This window comes from Jaculus jaculus, chromosome 8 (assembly GCF_020740685.1).
Source record: "Jaculus jaculus isolate mJacJac1 chromosome 8, mJacJac1.mat.Y.cur, whole genome shotgun sequence".
NCBI classification, from domain to species: Eukaryota; Metazoa; Chordata; class Mammalia; order Rodentia; family Dipodidae; genus Jaculus; species Jaculus jaculus.
Genome location: NC_059109.1, coordinates 59661937 through 59676815, shown reverse-complemented (window position 1 = coordinate 59676815; position 14879 = coordinate 59661937). Strand labels below are relative to the sequence as shown.

Genomic DNA, 14879 nt, shown 5'->3' with positions numbered 1-14879 from the left:
TACTTTGCTATAGGAATTAATCACCTTCAGGAGTTTTGGGATGGAGTCTCTTGGGTCTCTTACATATACAATCATGTCATCAGCGAATAGAGCTAACTTAACTTCTTCCTTTCCAAATTGTATCCCTTTTATTTCCTTCTCCTGCCTTACCCATAGCTGGAGCTGGGAAACAAGTCAGAACCATACCCAAACACAAGCCCACTCTACAATATCAAGCTACCATCAATCACGGGATATAAGAGGGCCTAAACCTATCATACTGTCTATCAAAAAAGTAAGTGTTATCTCAATTTTCCGGGTGCTAACTTACTCTCCGTTGGAGAATCTGCTTCTCTTTTTCAGATAGATGCAGATCCTAAGAAGAGAGCTGCCCCAACATACCTCTAAAGGGGCCCAACTGAAACTAAGGACAACTGGTGAAATAAGCAAGGGTGATGTTTTCCTGTGAACCAGATACCAGCACAAAGGGGAAGGAGATCAACGCAGAGAAAAATCAACTCCTACCAAATCAGAGAGCCAGAGCCTCAGAGGCCCCCAACACCTCAGCACTGAAGCAGACCAAAAATGAACCCAACATGGCTCAGGGAAATTTTGCAGAAGAGGGGGCGGAAAGCATGTCAGAGTCACATGTTGGGTCATGATTTGCAGAGACATTTATCATACCAAGAACTGGGGGCTAACTCCACAATGCACGACCCATTTTCATTAACAAGGAGGGTCTAATGGGAGGGGGTGTATCATAGATGAGCCTAAATAATGGTACCAAACTGCCTGTATTTACTGAAAAGAAAACTAATAAATTAAATTAAAAAAAAAAGAAGAAGAAGAAAAGAAACAGTTAAAAAAAAAAGGGCTGGAGAGATGGCTTAGCGGTTAACCGCTTGCCTGTGAAGCCTAAGAACCCTGGTTTGAGGCTCAGTTCCCCAGGTCCCATCGTTAGCCAGATGCACAAGGGGGCGCACGCATCTGGAGTTTGTTTGCAGAGGCTGGAAGCCCTGGCGCGCCCATTCTCTCTCTCTTCCTCTATCTGTCTTTCTCTTTGTGTCTGTCACTCTCAAATAAATAAATAAAAAAAAATTAAAAAAAAAAGTTAAAAAAAAAGGCTGGAGGGATGCCTTAGTGGTTAAGGCGCTTGCCTGTGAAGCCTAAGGACCCATGTTTGACTCTCCAGATCCCACGTTAGCCTGATACACAAAGGTGAGACAAGCAAAGTCACACAAGCCCAGTAGGTGGCACAGGCATCTGGAGTTCAATTGCAGTGGTTGAGGCCCTGGTGTGCCAATTATTTCTCTCTCTTGCTCTCTCTAACATAAAATAATAATAAAAAGTTAAATAGAAAGAAAATATTCATTGCATATTTGTGTGTTTGTCTTGTATGTATATGGAAGAGAAAAAAGACAATTTTCATTCCAAAAATAATTAGAAGCTGGGTATGGTGGTGCCTGCCTGTGGCCTCAGCACTCAAGAGGCTGAAGCAGGGAGTTTGCACAGTTTGAGGCTATCCTGAGCTACATAGTAAGTTCCCATCTCAAAAAAAAAAATGTTAATTAGGGGCTGGAGAGATAGCTTAGCAGTTGAAGGTGCTTGCTTGCAAAGCCTGATGTACTGGGTTTGATTCTCTAGAACCCACATAAAGCCAGATGCAAAAAGTGGCACATGTGTTTGGAGTTTGTTTGCAGTAGCAGGAGGCCCTGGCACACCCATATTCACTCCCTCTCTCTCTTTCTCTTAAATAAATAATAAAAATATGTAATTAATATTGTTAAAGGCACCACAAACATTGGCTGTATGACATACAGAAACCAATCTGGAAGTGAGCTGGGAACTTCCTCCTTGTTGGGTAGCTTTCATAATACCAGATTGTTATGTAGGCTGCTACGGGAGAAAAAGTCATCAATGGCCTTAGTTGTAAACTGTGTGCTGCACGTCTGGCCTATGAGGCAGGATATGTCCACTAGTGTGCAATAGTGGAGTGATTGTTATGGAGCTAGGTATTAACCAACCACTTTCTGATTGGATTTGAGGCCAGATGCATAGGAGGGATTTCATACCTGGTACTGTAAACCTGATTTAATGCCCATGGCTGGAGAGGTCAGAGGCCCTAGGAGGAAATTACCAATGCTTTTCACTAAATGAACATGCTGTGATCATCAAATTGCCTTAAAAAAATGTTTATGTCCATGGATTAATGCTGCTCTCAACATTGGTCATAGTACCTTTTTTTCAGTGGGTGGCAGTTATTGGAAAGACTCATACCTAACTAGAGTGCAGATAATTGATAGTAAAGGACTGTTGAGTGCTGAGTCCTAAACAGGATATCAATATTACCCCCTCCAAGGGTCAGAGAACATCACAGAAGAGGGCGTAGGAAGCATACGCGAGCCAGAGGATGGGGAGGAGGGCTGTGGAATACTGTCTTCCAGATAGGATCTGGATATTGCAATTATAAGCTCACAGGAGCTCTGATGACCTGCATTAGACCTGCTTAAGATTAGGTCTGTCAACATTCTGACATGGATGGATGCCTCGTGGGCTCATGAAGTCCCACCCCTCCTTGAGGAGCTATTAGCAGTTAATGGCTGCTGGGATATGGGAAGATATTTTCTTCAGTGGTGTAGCCACGGTAAGTCATCTCAGTTCTTGCAAGTAACATTCCACTCATGCTCATATAAGCAACTCTAATTAAATTCAGTGGGTCATGAAAAATCAGAGTAGAAGGGCTAGCTGAGAAGAAGTGGTTCAGAGAGTGGGCAGGAGACTAGAGAGGGTAATGAGGGGTGAATATAACAAAATACATTATATAGGTATAAAATTATCAAATAAGTAAACACAAAATGTAACTAAAAGGTCCTTTAGCTGGGCATGGTGATATACACCTTTAATCCCAGCACCTGGGATGCAGAGATAGGAGGATCACTGTGAATTTGAGGCCAGGCTGAGATGAATTCCAGGTCAGCCTAGGCTAGAGCAAGACCCTACTTCTAAAAACAAACCAACAAACAACAACAAAAAACAGAAAAAAGGTACTTTATTGAATCTTAGAAGTTTATCTTTGCTTTAAACCCAAAGGTAGAAAATGACCTGACAAAGCTTATTTATTCATGAGGGATCACTTTTCCTAGGTGGCCTGTTAACTACTTTCTCTTAAGTGCCTATGGGAAAATCAGATTTTATTCTGAGACCATTTCCTGCACAGAATGGAGTCACAAATGGTCTTCCCTGTTTGTTACCATTTTCACACACTCTGTGTTGTTTTAATTAGCTATGTCTTTTCTGCTCTTGAGTAATTTTGAAGAGATCCATATGCCAGGTGTAACTTTCCTGAGAATGCTGTTATTTCAGACTTTCTAAAGCACAGGTATATGAGACTGATGGACAGAAGAGATCTGATCACATTGGTGCATCTTCTGACCTCTAACTCACAGTTTGAAATCACCCTGGATGGCACAGAAGAAGGTATTAGGGAGAGAGGGCTGAGCACAGCAGTTGAGAAACACTCTGCAGAGAGCAAAGAGGACCACGGGCATTGAAGACTAAGGTCCATGCTGTGAGAACTAGTATGAGTCAGGAGGCAGCAGGCCGGTACACGGTGCTGGAATATTTAGATTTAGCTCTTGATCCGATTAAGCTGGAAGCTAACACCCACCAGAGCTGGTGACAATATTTGCTATTGGCTGTAGAAGGTGGCTTTGTGGACCAAGAAAATAGAAGCACATAAATCAGGCTGTGTTTACCAAAGAGGTAGATACTGCGCACTTACCCTTTGACATGGAACATTCAGTAAGTTATAAAAAGCAGCACGGAGAACACATGCAAAGTGCTGACTGAGGTCAAATATTCCCTCTAGTACTCTCAACTGGATCCCAGTCTTTCTGAAATATTCCAAGAATACTTGATTTCTGGGCTAGATGATTTTTTTTGTTTGTAGAGACATTTGAAAAAACATTCAAGAAAGATTGCTTCAAATTCTATTATGTTGTCACTACTGTGTTAGGTGATGGGCATATGGAGAAAATGTCAGTTTCTTCCAATTTGGAACTCATGGCATGGGCGGCAGAAAGTCACACTGCATCACGGCACTGAGAGTGGAAAGTGGAGGTGGAGGGTAAGTAGAGCCGGATTGTTCTTTGGGGACACGTTACACTAGAAAAGAGATGGAAAGAGTGGGCTCTGAGCTAAGAGCCTGGCATTTTCTATCCATCAAGGTTTCTGTTGAATATTTTCTGAGAAGGAAAACTCAGGGCTTGGCTTTGTGTGAATAGCTTTTCCTCGTAAAGCCTTTTGCTGGGTGTGTGGGTAGATCCTTTTGAAACTGTAAAAGTATAATTGAGTTAAGCATTTTTTAATTGTATTTTTCTATCTGGTTGTGCTCCAGTTTTACAACTTTAGGGGAATTTTTTAAAATTAAAAACTTGGTTATTTACATTTAATTTTGTTATAATTTGCCATTGTATTTTGCCCTCTCCCCTTATAAAAGGAAGCTTGTTGCTCTTTTATTTATTTATTTGTTTATTTAAAAGAGAGAGAGAATGGGCATGCCAGGGCCTCTAGCCACTGCAAATGAACTCCAGATGCATGCACTCCCTTGTGTATCTGGCTAATGTGGGTCCTGGAGAGCTGAACTGGGATCCTTTGGCTTTGCAGGCAAACATCTTAACCACTAAGCCATCTCTCCAGCCCTGCTCTTTCTTTCTTTCTTTATTCTTTTTTTTTCAAATCTTTATTAACAACTTCCATTATTATAAAAAAAAATCCCATGGTAATACCCTCCCTCCCCCCACTTTCCCCTTTGAAACTCCATTCTCCATCATATCCCCTCTCCATCTCAGTCTCTCTTTTATTTTGATGTCATCATCTTTTCCTCCTGTTATGATGGTCTTGTGTAGGTAGTGTCAGGCACTGTGAGGTCATGGATATCCAGGCCATTTTGTGGCTGGAGGGAGCATGTTGTATGGAGTCCTACCCTTCCTTTGGCTCTTACATTCTTTTCACCACCTGTTCTGCATTAGATCTTGAGTCTTGGAAGGTGTGATAGAGATATTACAGTACTGTACACTCTGGTCACTTCTTTCTAGCACCATGATACCTTCTGAGTCATCCCAAGGTCAATGCCATCTGAAAAGAGAAGATTCTCTACCAAAAGTGAGAGTACCTACTCTTTCTTTTAATAAGAGAATATTCAAACAACCTTTACATTATAACTTGATTTCAAACCCCAATCCTTAAAATTGGCATTGCTTAGCAAATTAACACACCACAATAGATACCTTGTCATGCTTTCCATTGTTTTATGTGACACTTGCAATTGCAGGAAACATGTGCCAATGATTCTAATAACTAAAACTGTTCTGAGTTAAAAAAATTATTTTACATACATTATAACAGGTTATAATCTTTTATCCCCTTGTCCCTGCTCCTATTACCCTGGGAGCCCTCCTCAATGGGTTCTCCTCACTGTGGGGTCATGAAGGCCTCAGTCACCTTCTGTGGGGTAGCAAGGTGGGAAGATGATGCCTTAGGGTATTCCTACCCACTATGTGACTATTACAACCTTTTTGACCTCTCTTTTGCAATGTTCCTTTGAAGAATTATTTTATTTATTTATTTATTGGAGAGAGAGAGAGAGAGAGAGAGAGAGAGAGAGAGAGAGAGAGAGAGAGAGAGACAGATACAGAAAATGGGCACACCAGAGTCTCCAGCCACTGAAAAAGAACTCCAGGTGCATGTGTCTCTTTGTGCATCTGCTTTATGTGGGTCCTTAGGCTTCACAGGCAAGCACCTGAACTGCTAAGCCATTTCTAGGGTAATTCTATGACCATTATTTTCCTCTTCCTTCCTTCATCCTCTCCTTTTCCTTCCCTCCCTTCTTTCCTCTTCCTTCTTCCCTTTCTTCTCCTTCCTTCCTCCCTCACTCCTTCCCTTCCTCTTTCTCTTTCCTTTATTGCATGTGCATAATATCTGTGGTGTGTGCGTGCGTGCATGCTTGTGTGTATGTGTGTGCGTGTGTGTGGTGTATGTATCAATGCAGAGCTTGATGGGCTCACCTGTGGTGGCTGGTGGAGAATGTCAGCTCTCCTCCATCATTTTTCTTTGCCAGAGTCATTTAATGATTCTGGAAGTTGTTGTTAGCGAGCCTGCACAACTTGTGAGCCCCAGCAATTCACTAGTGTCTGCTGTCTACAGGGTTGAGATTATAGGCTAGTGTGGCCATGCTCAGCTGTTCACATGTTCTGGAGATTTGGACTTGGGCAGTTTCAGACCCTCCTAGCAGGAAATCGTACCTAAGCACTGAGCCATTTCTCCATCCATCTTTTTTTTGTTATTTGATTATTTATTTATTTGTGTGTGTATACATGTGAGTGTGGGCACATGCATGCCATGGTGCATTTGTGGGGGGTCATGGGACAATTTTTGGATTATTCTTCCATTTTCCAACTTATTTGGGAACTAATGTTTATCTCCCATCTCACTGTCAGTGCTGTGGGATTATAGGACTTTTTTTTTTTTGCATGTGTATAGTATGTGGTTGCTGTGTGTGTATGCATGTGTGATTGTGTGGTTTGTGTGTGGCAGATTCACATGCTTGCTGAGGCCAGAGACGAACATCAAGTGTGTGCGTCTGGATCCTAGAGCTTGTAGGTCCATTGATTCTCTGTTCTTTGCGTCCCAAAGGCTAAGGTAATATACATGGATGGCCACACCTCGACGTTTATGTGCGTGCTGAGGAATCAAATGCAGATGGTTAGGCCCTCCTAGGCTCTCACACTTGTGTAGGACTCACTGGCTATGCCATTTCTCCAGCCTCGGGCACCTGGCTTTGTAGGTGGGATCTGAAGTTTGAGCTTGGGTACTTGGCTTCGGTGGTGAATGCCTTACCCACTGGGCCATCTCCCCAGGGCTGTGCATGATTCTCTCTGTTACCTTGTTTTTGCCCATTTCTTGTTCCTTTTTCTCTAGTTGTCCTTTTCCATTTCACATTTTCAGTTTCTTTTCTTTATGTCTCCTTTATTCTCTAAGGTATTTTGTTTTAAACAACCACTCAAGATTGTGAAGGAATTAATTTGAATTAATGTAGTAAAGATTTGTAGTCTTCTGTCCTCTCAAAATATCCTGTATCTGAGCATGAAGGCACAAATGAATCATGCAGAAAAGTTGTCTTTTGATACTCCTGCCTCTGCCCCTTCTGCAATTTCTCACAGTGCGGGCCCCCACTACCCGAGGAAAGTTGTCTGCTAGCACCTGGAGATGAAGGGAGCAAGTCACACAAGCAACTTTACAAACCACAGGCAAAGGATCCTGTGCAAAGTACAAAGTGCTCTTGGAAAGGAGAGGGCAGGTTTTCCGTTATAGCTAGGAGAATTGCGAAGGCTTTTATTAGGATGCAAAAATGAGCAGTATTTTAGAAGAATGGGACAGACTATTTTATGAGGAAGGGCAGTTTTTATTATTTCATATTTATGAGAGAAAAAAAAGTACAAAGAGTGAGAGTGAGAACACAAGAGAGAGAGAGAGAGAGAGAGAGAGAGAGAGAGAGAGAGAGAGGGAGGAATAGGGACAGGGAGAGGGAGAGGGAGAGGGAGAGGGAGAGAATTGATGCACCACAGCCTCTAGCCATTGCAAACAAACTCCAGAGGCAGGTGCCACCTTGTACATTTTGCTTTACATAGGTACTGGGGAATTGAAACTGGCTTTGCTGGCAAGCACCTTAAATACTGAGCCATCTCTCCAGCCCAGAAAGGGTAGCTTTAACAAAAGGAGAAAAAGAAAGTTTTAAAGACTTTTGCTGCAGGTAAGTTTGAGATAGACAATGCTGAGATCCAGAGGCTTGTTGGAATGGTATATCCATTTGGGTAGACAAGTTCTTCTTCTTCCTCTTCCCCTTCCTCTTCTTCTTCTTTTATTTTATTTATTTTTTTTTAAATTTAATTTATTAGTTTTCTTTTCAGTAAATACAGTTTGGTACCATTACTTAGGCTCATCTGTGATCTACCCCCTCCCATTAGACCCTCCTTGTTAATGAAAATGGGTCGTGCATTGTGGAGTTAGCCCCCAGTTATTGGTATGATAAATGTCTCTGCAAATCATGACCCAACATGTAACTCTGACATTCTTTCCGCCCCCTCTTCCGCAAGATTTCCCTGAGCCATGTTGGGTTCATTTTTGGTCTGCTTCAGTGCTGAGGTGTTGGGGGCCTTCTTCTTTTAAATACACACCGAGACATCTCTATCATCACCTTCCAAGAGGTGGTGGAAAGAATGTAGGCGACAAAGGAAGGGTAGGACTACTTACAATGCAATCTTCCAGGTATAAAATGGCCTCTCAGTGCCTGACACTACCTACACAAGACCTTCATGATAGGAGGCAAAGATGATGACATCAAAATAAAAGACAGACTAATTGAGAGGGGGAAGGGATATGTTGGAGGGTGGATTTTGAAGGAGAAAGTGGGGGAGGGTAGAAAATTATCGTGGTTTATTGTCTATAATTATGGAAGTTGTCAATAAAAAAGTTAAAAAGGGGTGGAGAGATGGCTTAGTGGTTAAGGTGCTTGCCTGCAAAGCCTAAGGTCCTGGGTTTGATTTCTCAGGACCCACATAAGCCAGATGTCCAAAGTGGCACATACTTTTGGAGTTTGTTTGCAGTGGCTGGAGACACTGGCAGACCCATTCTCTCTCCTCTTGTATGATGTCAAAAAAGTTAAAAAAAAGTCCAGTTCAGCTGTGTCTGAACCACTGTTGCCTCAAGTCCAGGAAAGAGGTTTGCAGTCCTTCTCTAGTCTTTATTCTAATAAAGATCAGTCTATTGCCATAAAATAATATGTATCTACATACATATATACATACATACATACGTTTATTTGCAAACAAAGAGAGATAGAGAGAGAATGAGAGAGAGAGAGAGAGAGAGAGAGAGAGAGGGAAAGAGAGAGAGAGAGAGAATAGGCATACCAGGACCTTTTGTCAGTGCAAACAAACTCCAGATGCATGTGCCACTTTGTGCATCTGGCTTTACGTGGGTCCTGGGGAATTGATTCTGGGCCAGCAGGCTTTGAAAGCAGGTTCCTTTAACTACTAAACCATCTCCCCAGCCCAATAATTAGTTCTTCCTGTGTATCTATTAGGCAGCTACAGTCTAACTCATTTCATAATTCTTACTTTTGGGCTTTCCCCAAATCCCATTTCATTCCAACTAGATTCCAAATAAATTATGGAAAAATGTTTATTTTATTTTATATCTCATGTTGAAACTGTACCATATTAAACATGGTGATCTTCCCTTGTTTTTTAAAAAAAATTTTTTTTGTTCATTTTTGTTTAATTATTTGAGAGTGACAGAGAGAGAGGGAGAGAGAGAGACAGAGAGAGAATGGGTGCGCCAGGGCTTCCAGCCACTGCAAACGAACTCCAGACGCGTACGCCCCCTTGTGCATCTGGCTAACGTGGGTCCTGGGGAATCAAACCTTGAACTGCGGTCTTAGGCTTCACAGGCAAGCGCTTAACCACTAAGCCATCTCTCCAGCCCTCTCTTGGTTTTTTTTTAAGGTGTATTTTCCTTTGAGGCAAGCCCAACAGACTGGACTTTTTTTTTTTTTTTTGTATGTGAGACAGCAAGAGTGAGAGAGAGAATTGGTGCACCAGGGCCTTCAGACATTGCAATCGAACTCCAGATGTGTGTGTCACCTAGTGGATATGTGCGACTTTGTGCTTGCCTACTTTTGTGCATCTTAGGATCTGGAGAGTAGAACATAGGTCCTTAGGCTTTGCAAGCAAGTGCCTTAACAGCTAAACTCTCTCTCTCCAGCCTTCCCTTGGCTTTTATATTTCTTCTGCCTGTATTTGATAGTGACAGGGTCAAATGAGAAAAAGGTCAGTAGGAGACAGAAATAATTTCATATATCTCTTTGAAAAGCTAATGTTATACAATTTATTGATAGTATAGTTTCTAAGAGGCAGTTAAAATTCTCCCATCAGAACTATTCATTTTGCTGCAAAAGTTGTTATATATAGCTTTTATTTATTTCTCCTCTCTAAGTTAAGATTCTTTATTTTGCAAAGGTAAGTCTTCATATCTTCGTTATGATTTCATCCATTTCTAATGTTCCAGAAATTTATGACCAGTTATCTCTGCCTCACCTTTGTTCCTATTTGGCTACTATGACATACTTTATTCTCCTATTTGTTTAGTTGCTAAGAGGTTGTTTTTGAGAGACTCTGTATTTTTCTCTCTTTTTGTTTCTAATTGTATGGCCTCGGCAGAATTTTATTTATATTATATTATTTATCTTTATTTATTTATTTGAGAGAGAGATGGGGAGAGAGACAGAGAGAGAGGGGAAGGGAGACAACAGGCACACCAGGGCTTCCAGCCATTGCAAATGAACTCCAGATGCATGTGCCACCTTGTGCATCTGGCTTACATGGGTCCTGGGGAACAGAACTGAGGTCCTTTGGCTTTACAGGCAAGCACCTTAACCACTAAGCAATTTCTCCAGCCTGATTTTTTTTTTTGCAATGTGAGGGATTAAACTCAGGCCTTGGGTATGTTGGGCAAGTGCTCTGCAAGTCTCAAATATTACTAGATTAACTTGCTTTCAGACTAACTAAAAAAAAAATTATTTTTTGAGGCCAGCCCAACAGACTGGCCTTTTTTATGTGGGGGAGTGAAAGTAAGTGTGTGTGTGAGAGAGAGAGGGAGAATTGTCTAAGGGCTACAGAGCAAAGTGGGGACAGGTGTTCACACATCCAGCAGAGTTCGTGTTGGCTGCTGCATATGGCAGCACCATCAGTGCCACATGATTTGTCTAGGTATGCTTTCTTTAGTTCATATTATTATGTTTTATTGGAAATTTGAATTTGTAGAATGACACTTTCCATCAATTTTGAAGTTTCCAGCCATTGTATCTTTTCTATTGCCTATGTCCTAGAATTTCAGCTAGACTTAGAAGTTAGGTTCCTTCTGTAGGTCTGTAACTTAACTTTTATGCTTCTCTGCTTTTTTTGATGAACCTTCAGATACAACTTTCAATTAGCAAATCTTTTAAAATATTTTTATTTATTTGCAAGGAGATAGAGAGAGAAAGAAAGAGAGAATGCCATGACGTATTTCCTCTGAAAATGAACTCTAGATGCATGTGTCACTTTGTGCAACTGGATGTATGTGGGTACTGGGAATTGAACTGAGGCCTGCAGGCTTTGCAAGCAAACACCTTTAACTGCTGAGCCATATCCAGAGCCCCTCGACTAATTCTTAATCCCAGAGTAATCCTGAAATACCTGGACTTGGAGAAAGGAGGTCAACTCCCAAATTCTTTGTCATTTGGAAGTCCTTGGAGGGTAATGGAGGCGATAGTTTGTTTCTATACACCAACACTTGGTACTTTTGTGTTCCTTTCATATTTAAACTCTACTGGTTTTTATTTTATTTTATTTATTTATTTTACATTTCTCACTTGAAATGGCTCCCTGGTGCCACAGGAGAATCCATGATGTGAATTTAGAGTCAGTAATAACAAGGAAAGCTGAAGAAAGAGTGACACGACAGTCCCTGGAGCCACCTTTGCCAGATCTACTTACGTGCTACTGTGACAGTGGTTTGAGAAAAAAGAAAAGGAAAATTTCCAAAATTTATTGATTTTCTCCCTTACTCAGACATTTATCTTATTATTTTGTTTTATTTTAGTTTTAATTGACAAAAGGGCTAGTTTGATGGCATTTGTTGTGCTAAGTTGGTTAGGTTGAGTTTTATTTCTCAGAATCTCCATTTTCATGTTTCTAACTAGTGGTGGGGGGAGCTACAGGAGTTTATATTTCAAAATTTGGAGAGTAGAAGTGAAGCACATGTTGCCTTCTATCTTCCAGGTCACCTCATCATCATGAGGGACAATTACCATAAGCTTCTTGGGACTCTCTTACAGGTTCATGGGTTCAAGGACAGCTGGATTTCTGCTTATCTCTAAGTCAAGGGACATTACCTTCTGCAGTACACTCATGTCAAGGTCAGAGGAAATGATATCTGACTCTATTTTTATCCATGTAGATTTTAGATCTTGCTTTTGGGCTCTGGCTAATTCTAGTGCACCCCATCTTTACTTCTGTCTCCCTTCCCCATCTGCCTGCCTTGTGGACTTCAAGCTGTAGCATAACATAAATGAACTCTAAGACTGATGAACCAGCTTCCATGATAATGTAAGTCAACTTCCTATAACCGATCCCTTAACATGTCATTTCCTAGTAGCTCTTCTGTTCTTATGGAACTCTGAATGATACAGCTGGTAATTCCTTCTCTCTCTTTCTTAATTAATTAATTAATTATTTTAGAGAGAGAGGAAGAGGTGCTATAGAGATGGCTTAACGGTTAAGTGTTTGCCTGTGAAGCATAAGGGCCTGGTTTGAGGCTCAATCCCCTAAGACCCATGTAAGCCAGATGAACAAGGTGGTGCATGCATCTGGAGTTTGTTTGCTGTGGGTGGAGGCCTTGGCACGCCCATTCTGTCTCTCTCTCCCTCTCTGCCTCTTTCTCTTTCTGTCTTTCTGACCCTCTCAAATAAAGAAATAGGGCTGGAGAGATGGCTTAGCGGTTAAGCGCTTGCCTGTGAAGCCTAAGGACCCCGGTTCGAGGCTCGGTTCCCCAGGTCCCACGTTAGCCAGATGCACAAGGGGGCGCACGCGTCTGGAGTTCGTTTGCAGAGGCTGGAAGCCCTGGCGCGCCCATTCTCTCTCTCTCCCTCTATCTGTCTTTCTCTCTGTGTTTGTCGCTCTCAAATAAATAAATAAAAAAAAAAACATTTTAAAATAAAAAAAATAAAGAAATAAAAATAAACAAGAAAAAATTAAAAAGAGAGAGAGAAAGAGAGAGGGGGAGAGAGAGAGACAAAGAGAGTATGCGCTTAAGCATTGTCCAATAGGTATTGCAGACAAGCTGTCAAGGGTCTTCCTGCCCTGTTCTGATCCAGTGGGAAGCAAGTCCCTTGGGAGTGTCCTGCCCTGGTGCCACTGCAAATGAACTCCAGATGCATGAGCCACTTTGTGTATCTGACTTTAAGTGGGTACTGGGGAATCAAACCCAGGTTGTCAGTCTTTGCAGACAAGTGGCTGTGACCACTGAGAAATCTCTCTAGCCCTTATTGTGCTTCCTTATTTTCATGTTCTTTCAGGAATATTTGGAGCCTGAAGTAACTGAGACCATGGGGGATGGAAATTACTCGATGGTGTCTGAGATTGTGTTGTTGGGACTCACCAGTTCTCTGGAGATACACCTTGTCCTTGTTCTGGTTTTCTCTATGTTCTACATGGCAGGCATACTAGGAAACCTCCTCGTTGTGCTCACAGTGATTTCTGACTCTCATTTACATTTTCCCATGTACTTCTTACTGGCCAACCTCTCCTTCATTGACATGTGGGTTTCCTCCATCACAGTCCCAAAGATGATTTCTGATCTTTTCAAGGAGAGAAAGGTAATCTCTTTTCAAGGCTGCATTACTCAGATGTTCTTCATTCATGTTATTGGGGGAACAGAGATGGTGCTGCTTACTGCCATGGCCCTTGACCGGTACATTGCTATTTGTAGGCCTCTCCATTACCTGATCATCATGAACTTTAGAACATGTGTTTTACTCTTGATGGGGGCATGGACCATTGGGATCATGCACTCACTGATTCAAACTGTATTTGTTGCAAACCTCCCATTCTGTGGCCCCAATGAAGTGGACAGTTTTTACTGTGATCTTCCTCGATTTATTAAGCTTGCCTGCACTGTCACTTACAGATTGGAGTTCATGGTCACTGCCAACAGTGGCTTTATCTCTCTAGGAACTTTTTGCATTTTGATTATCTCCTATGTATTTATCTTGGTCACTGTTTGGCAACATTCTTCAGATGGCTTGTCCAAAGCCCTTTCTACACTGTCAGCTCACATCATAGTGGTAATCTTATTTTTTGGACCATGTATCTTTGTATATTCATGGCCATTCCTCACAGTACCTGTAGATAAATTCCTTGCCATTTTTGATGTAATAATTACCCCATTTCTGAACCCTGTCATCTACACTTTTAGGAACAAAGACATGAAGATGGCAATAAGGAGGATATTCAGCCAAATGTTGAGTTTCCCAAAACTGCTTTAAGAGTGTTGTATTAGGGCTGGAGAGATGGCTTGGCAGTTGAAGCATTTGCCGGAAAAGCCAAAGGATCCTGGTTCGATTCTCCAGTACCCATGTAAGCCAGATGCACAAGGCGCATGCATCTGGAGTTCTCTCTCTCTCCCTCTCTTTCTCTCAAATAAATAAATGAATAAAAATATTTTAAAAAGAGTGTTGATCAGAAAGCTCAACATCTCTAACATTTCCTGTCTAAGCTATCGATAAGAACCCAAAGAAACACTGTCCTCACAGACACCGCTCTTATTACTCACAGTACCAGAACACAAGATTTCCCTGATCATAACTGCCGTAGTCAACTTCAGGTTGCTGAGAGGAACTTCCAATCCAGGCACAGGTATGGAGGAAGGGATTTATTGAAGTTTACAGATCCAGGGGAATTTCCACAGTGGCAGAAGAAGCTGGTTTCCTTTATACAGCTCCAGTCAGATAAAAGCATCCACCAGCAGCACAAGAAATCACACTTCAGGAACCTCAGGCAGAACTCAGACACTTTGCATATCTCATATCTTTAGACTGGAATTCTAGATCCACCTCCAGTAGCAATTCTTCCAGCTAGGCAGCTGGATATCCAAGTTACAGAATGAATAAAACCTCTGAACCTATTGAGGGTCATCCACTCACAGTAGCACTATAACCATCCACAGATGCTGTACTTACTAGTTATAGTACCAGCACACAAGATTTCCCTGTTTATAACCATCTTTGTAGGCAAAAAATATTA

At 41.6% G+C, this 14879-nt stretch overlaps 1 protein-coding gene across 1 annotated transcript; it reads left to right on the top strand.

Moving 5' to 3' along the window:
* Positions 1-4869: 4869 nt before the first annotated feature.
* LOC101612158 (olfactory receptor 4F15-like) lies at positions 4870-14122 on the top strand. The gene is made up of 2 exons (XM_004672537.2): positions 4870-4882; positions 13173-14122. The coding sequence occupies exons 1-2, from the start codon at positions 4870-4872 to the stop codon at positions 14120-14122; spliced, it is 963 nt and encodes a 320-aa protein (XP_004672594.2).
* The last annotated feature ends 757 nt before the right edge of the window (positions 14123-14879 follow it).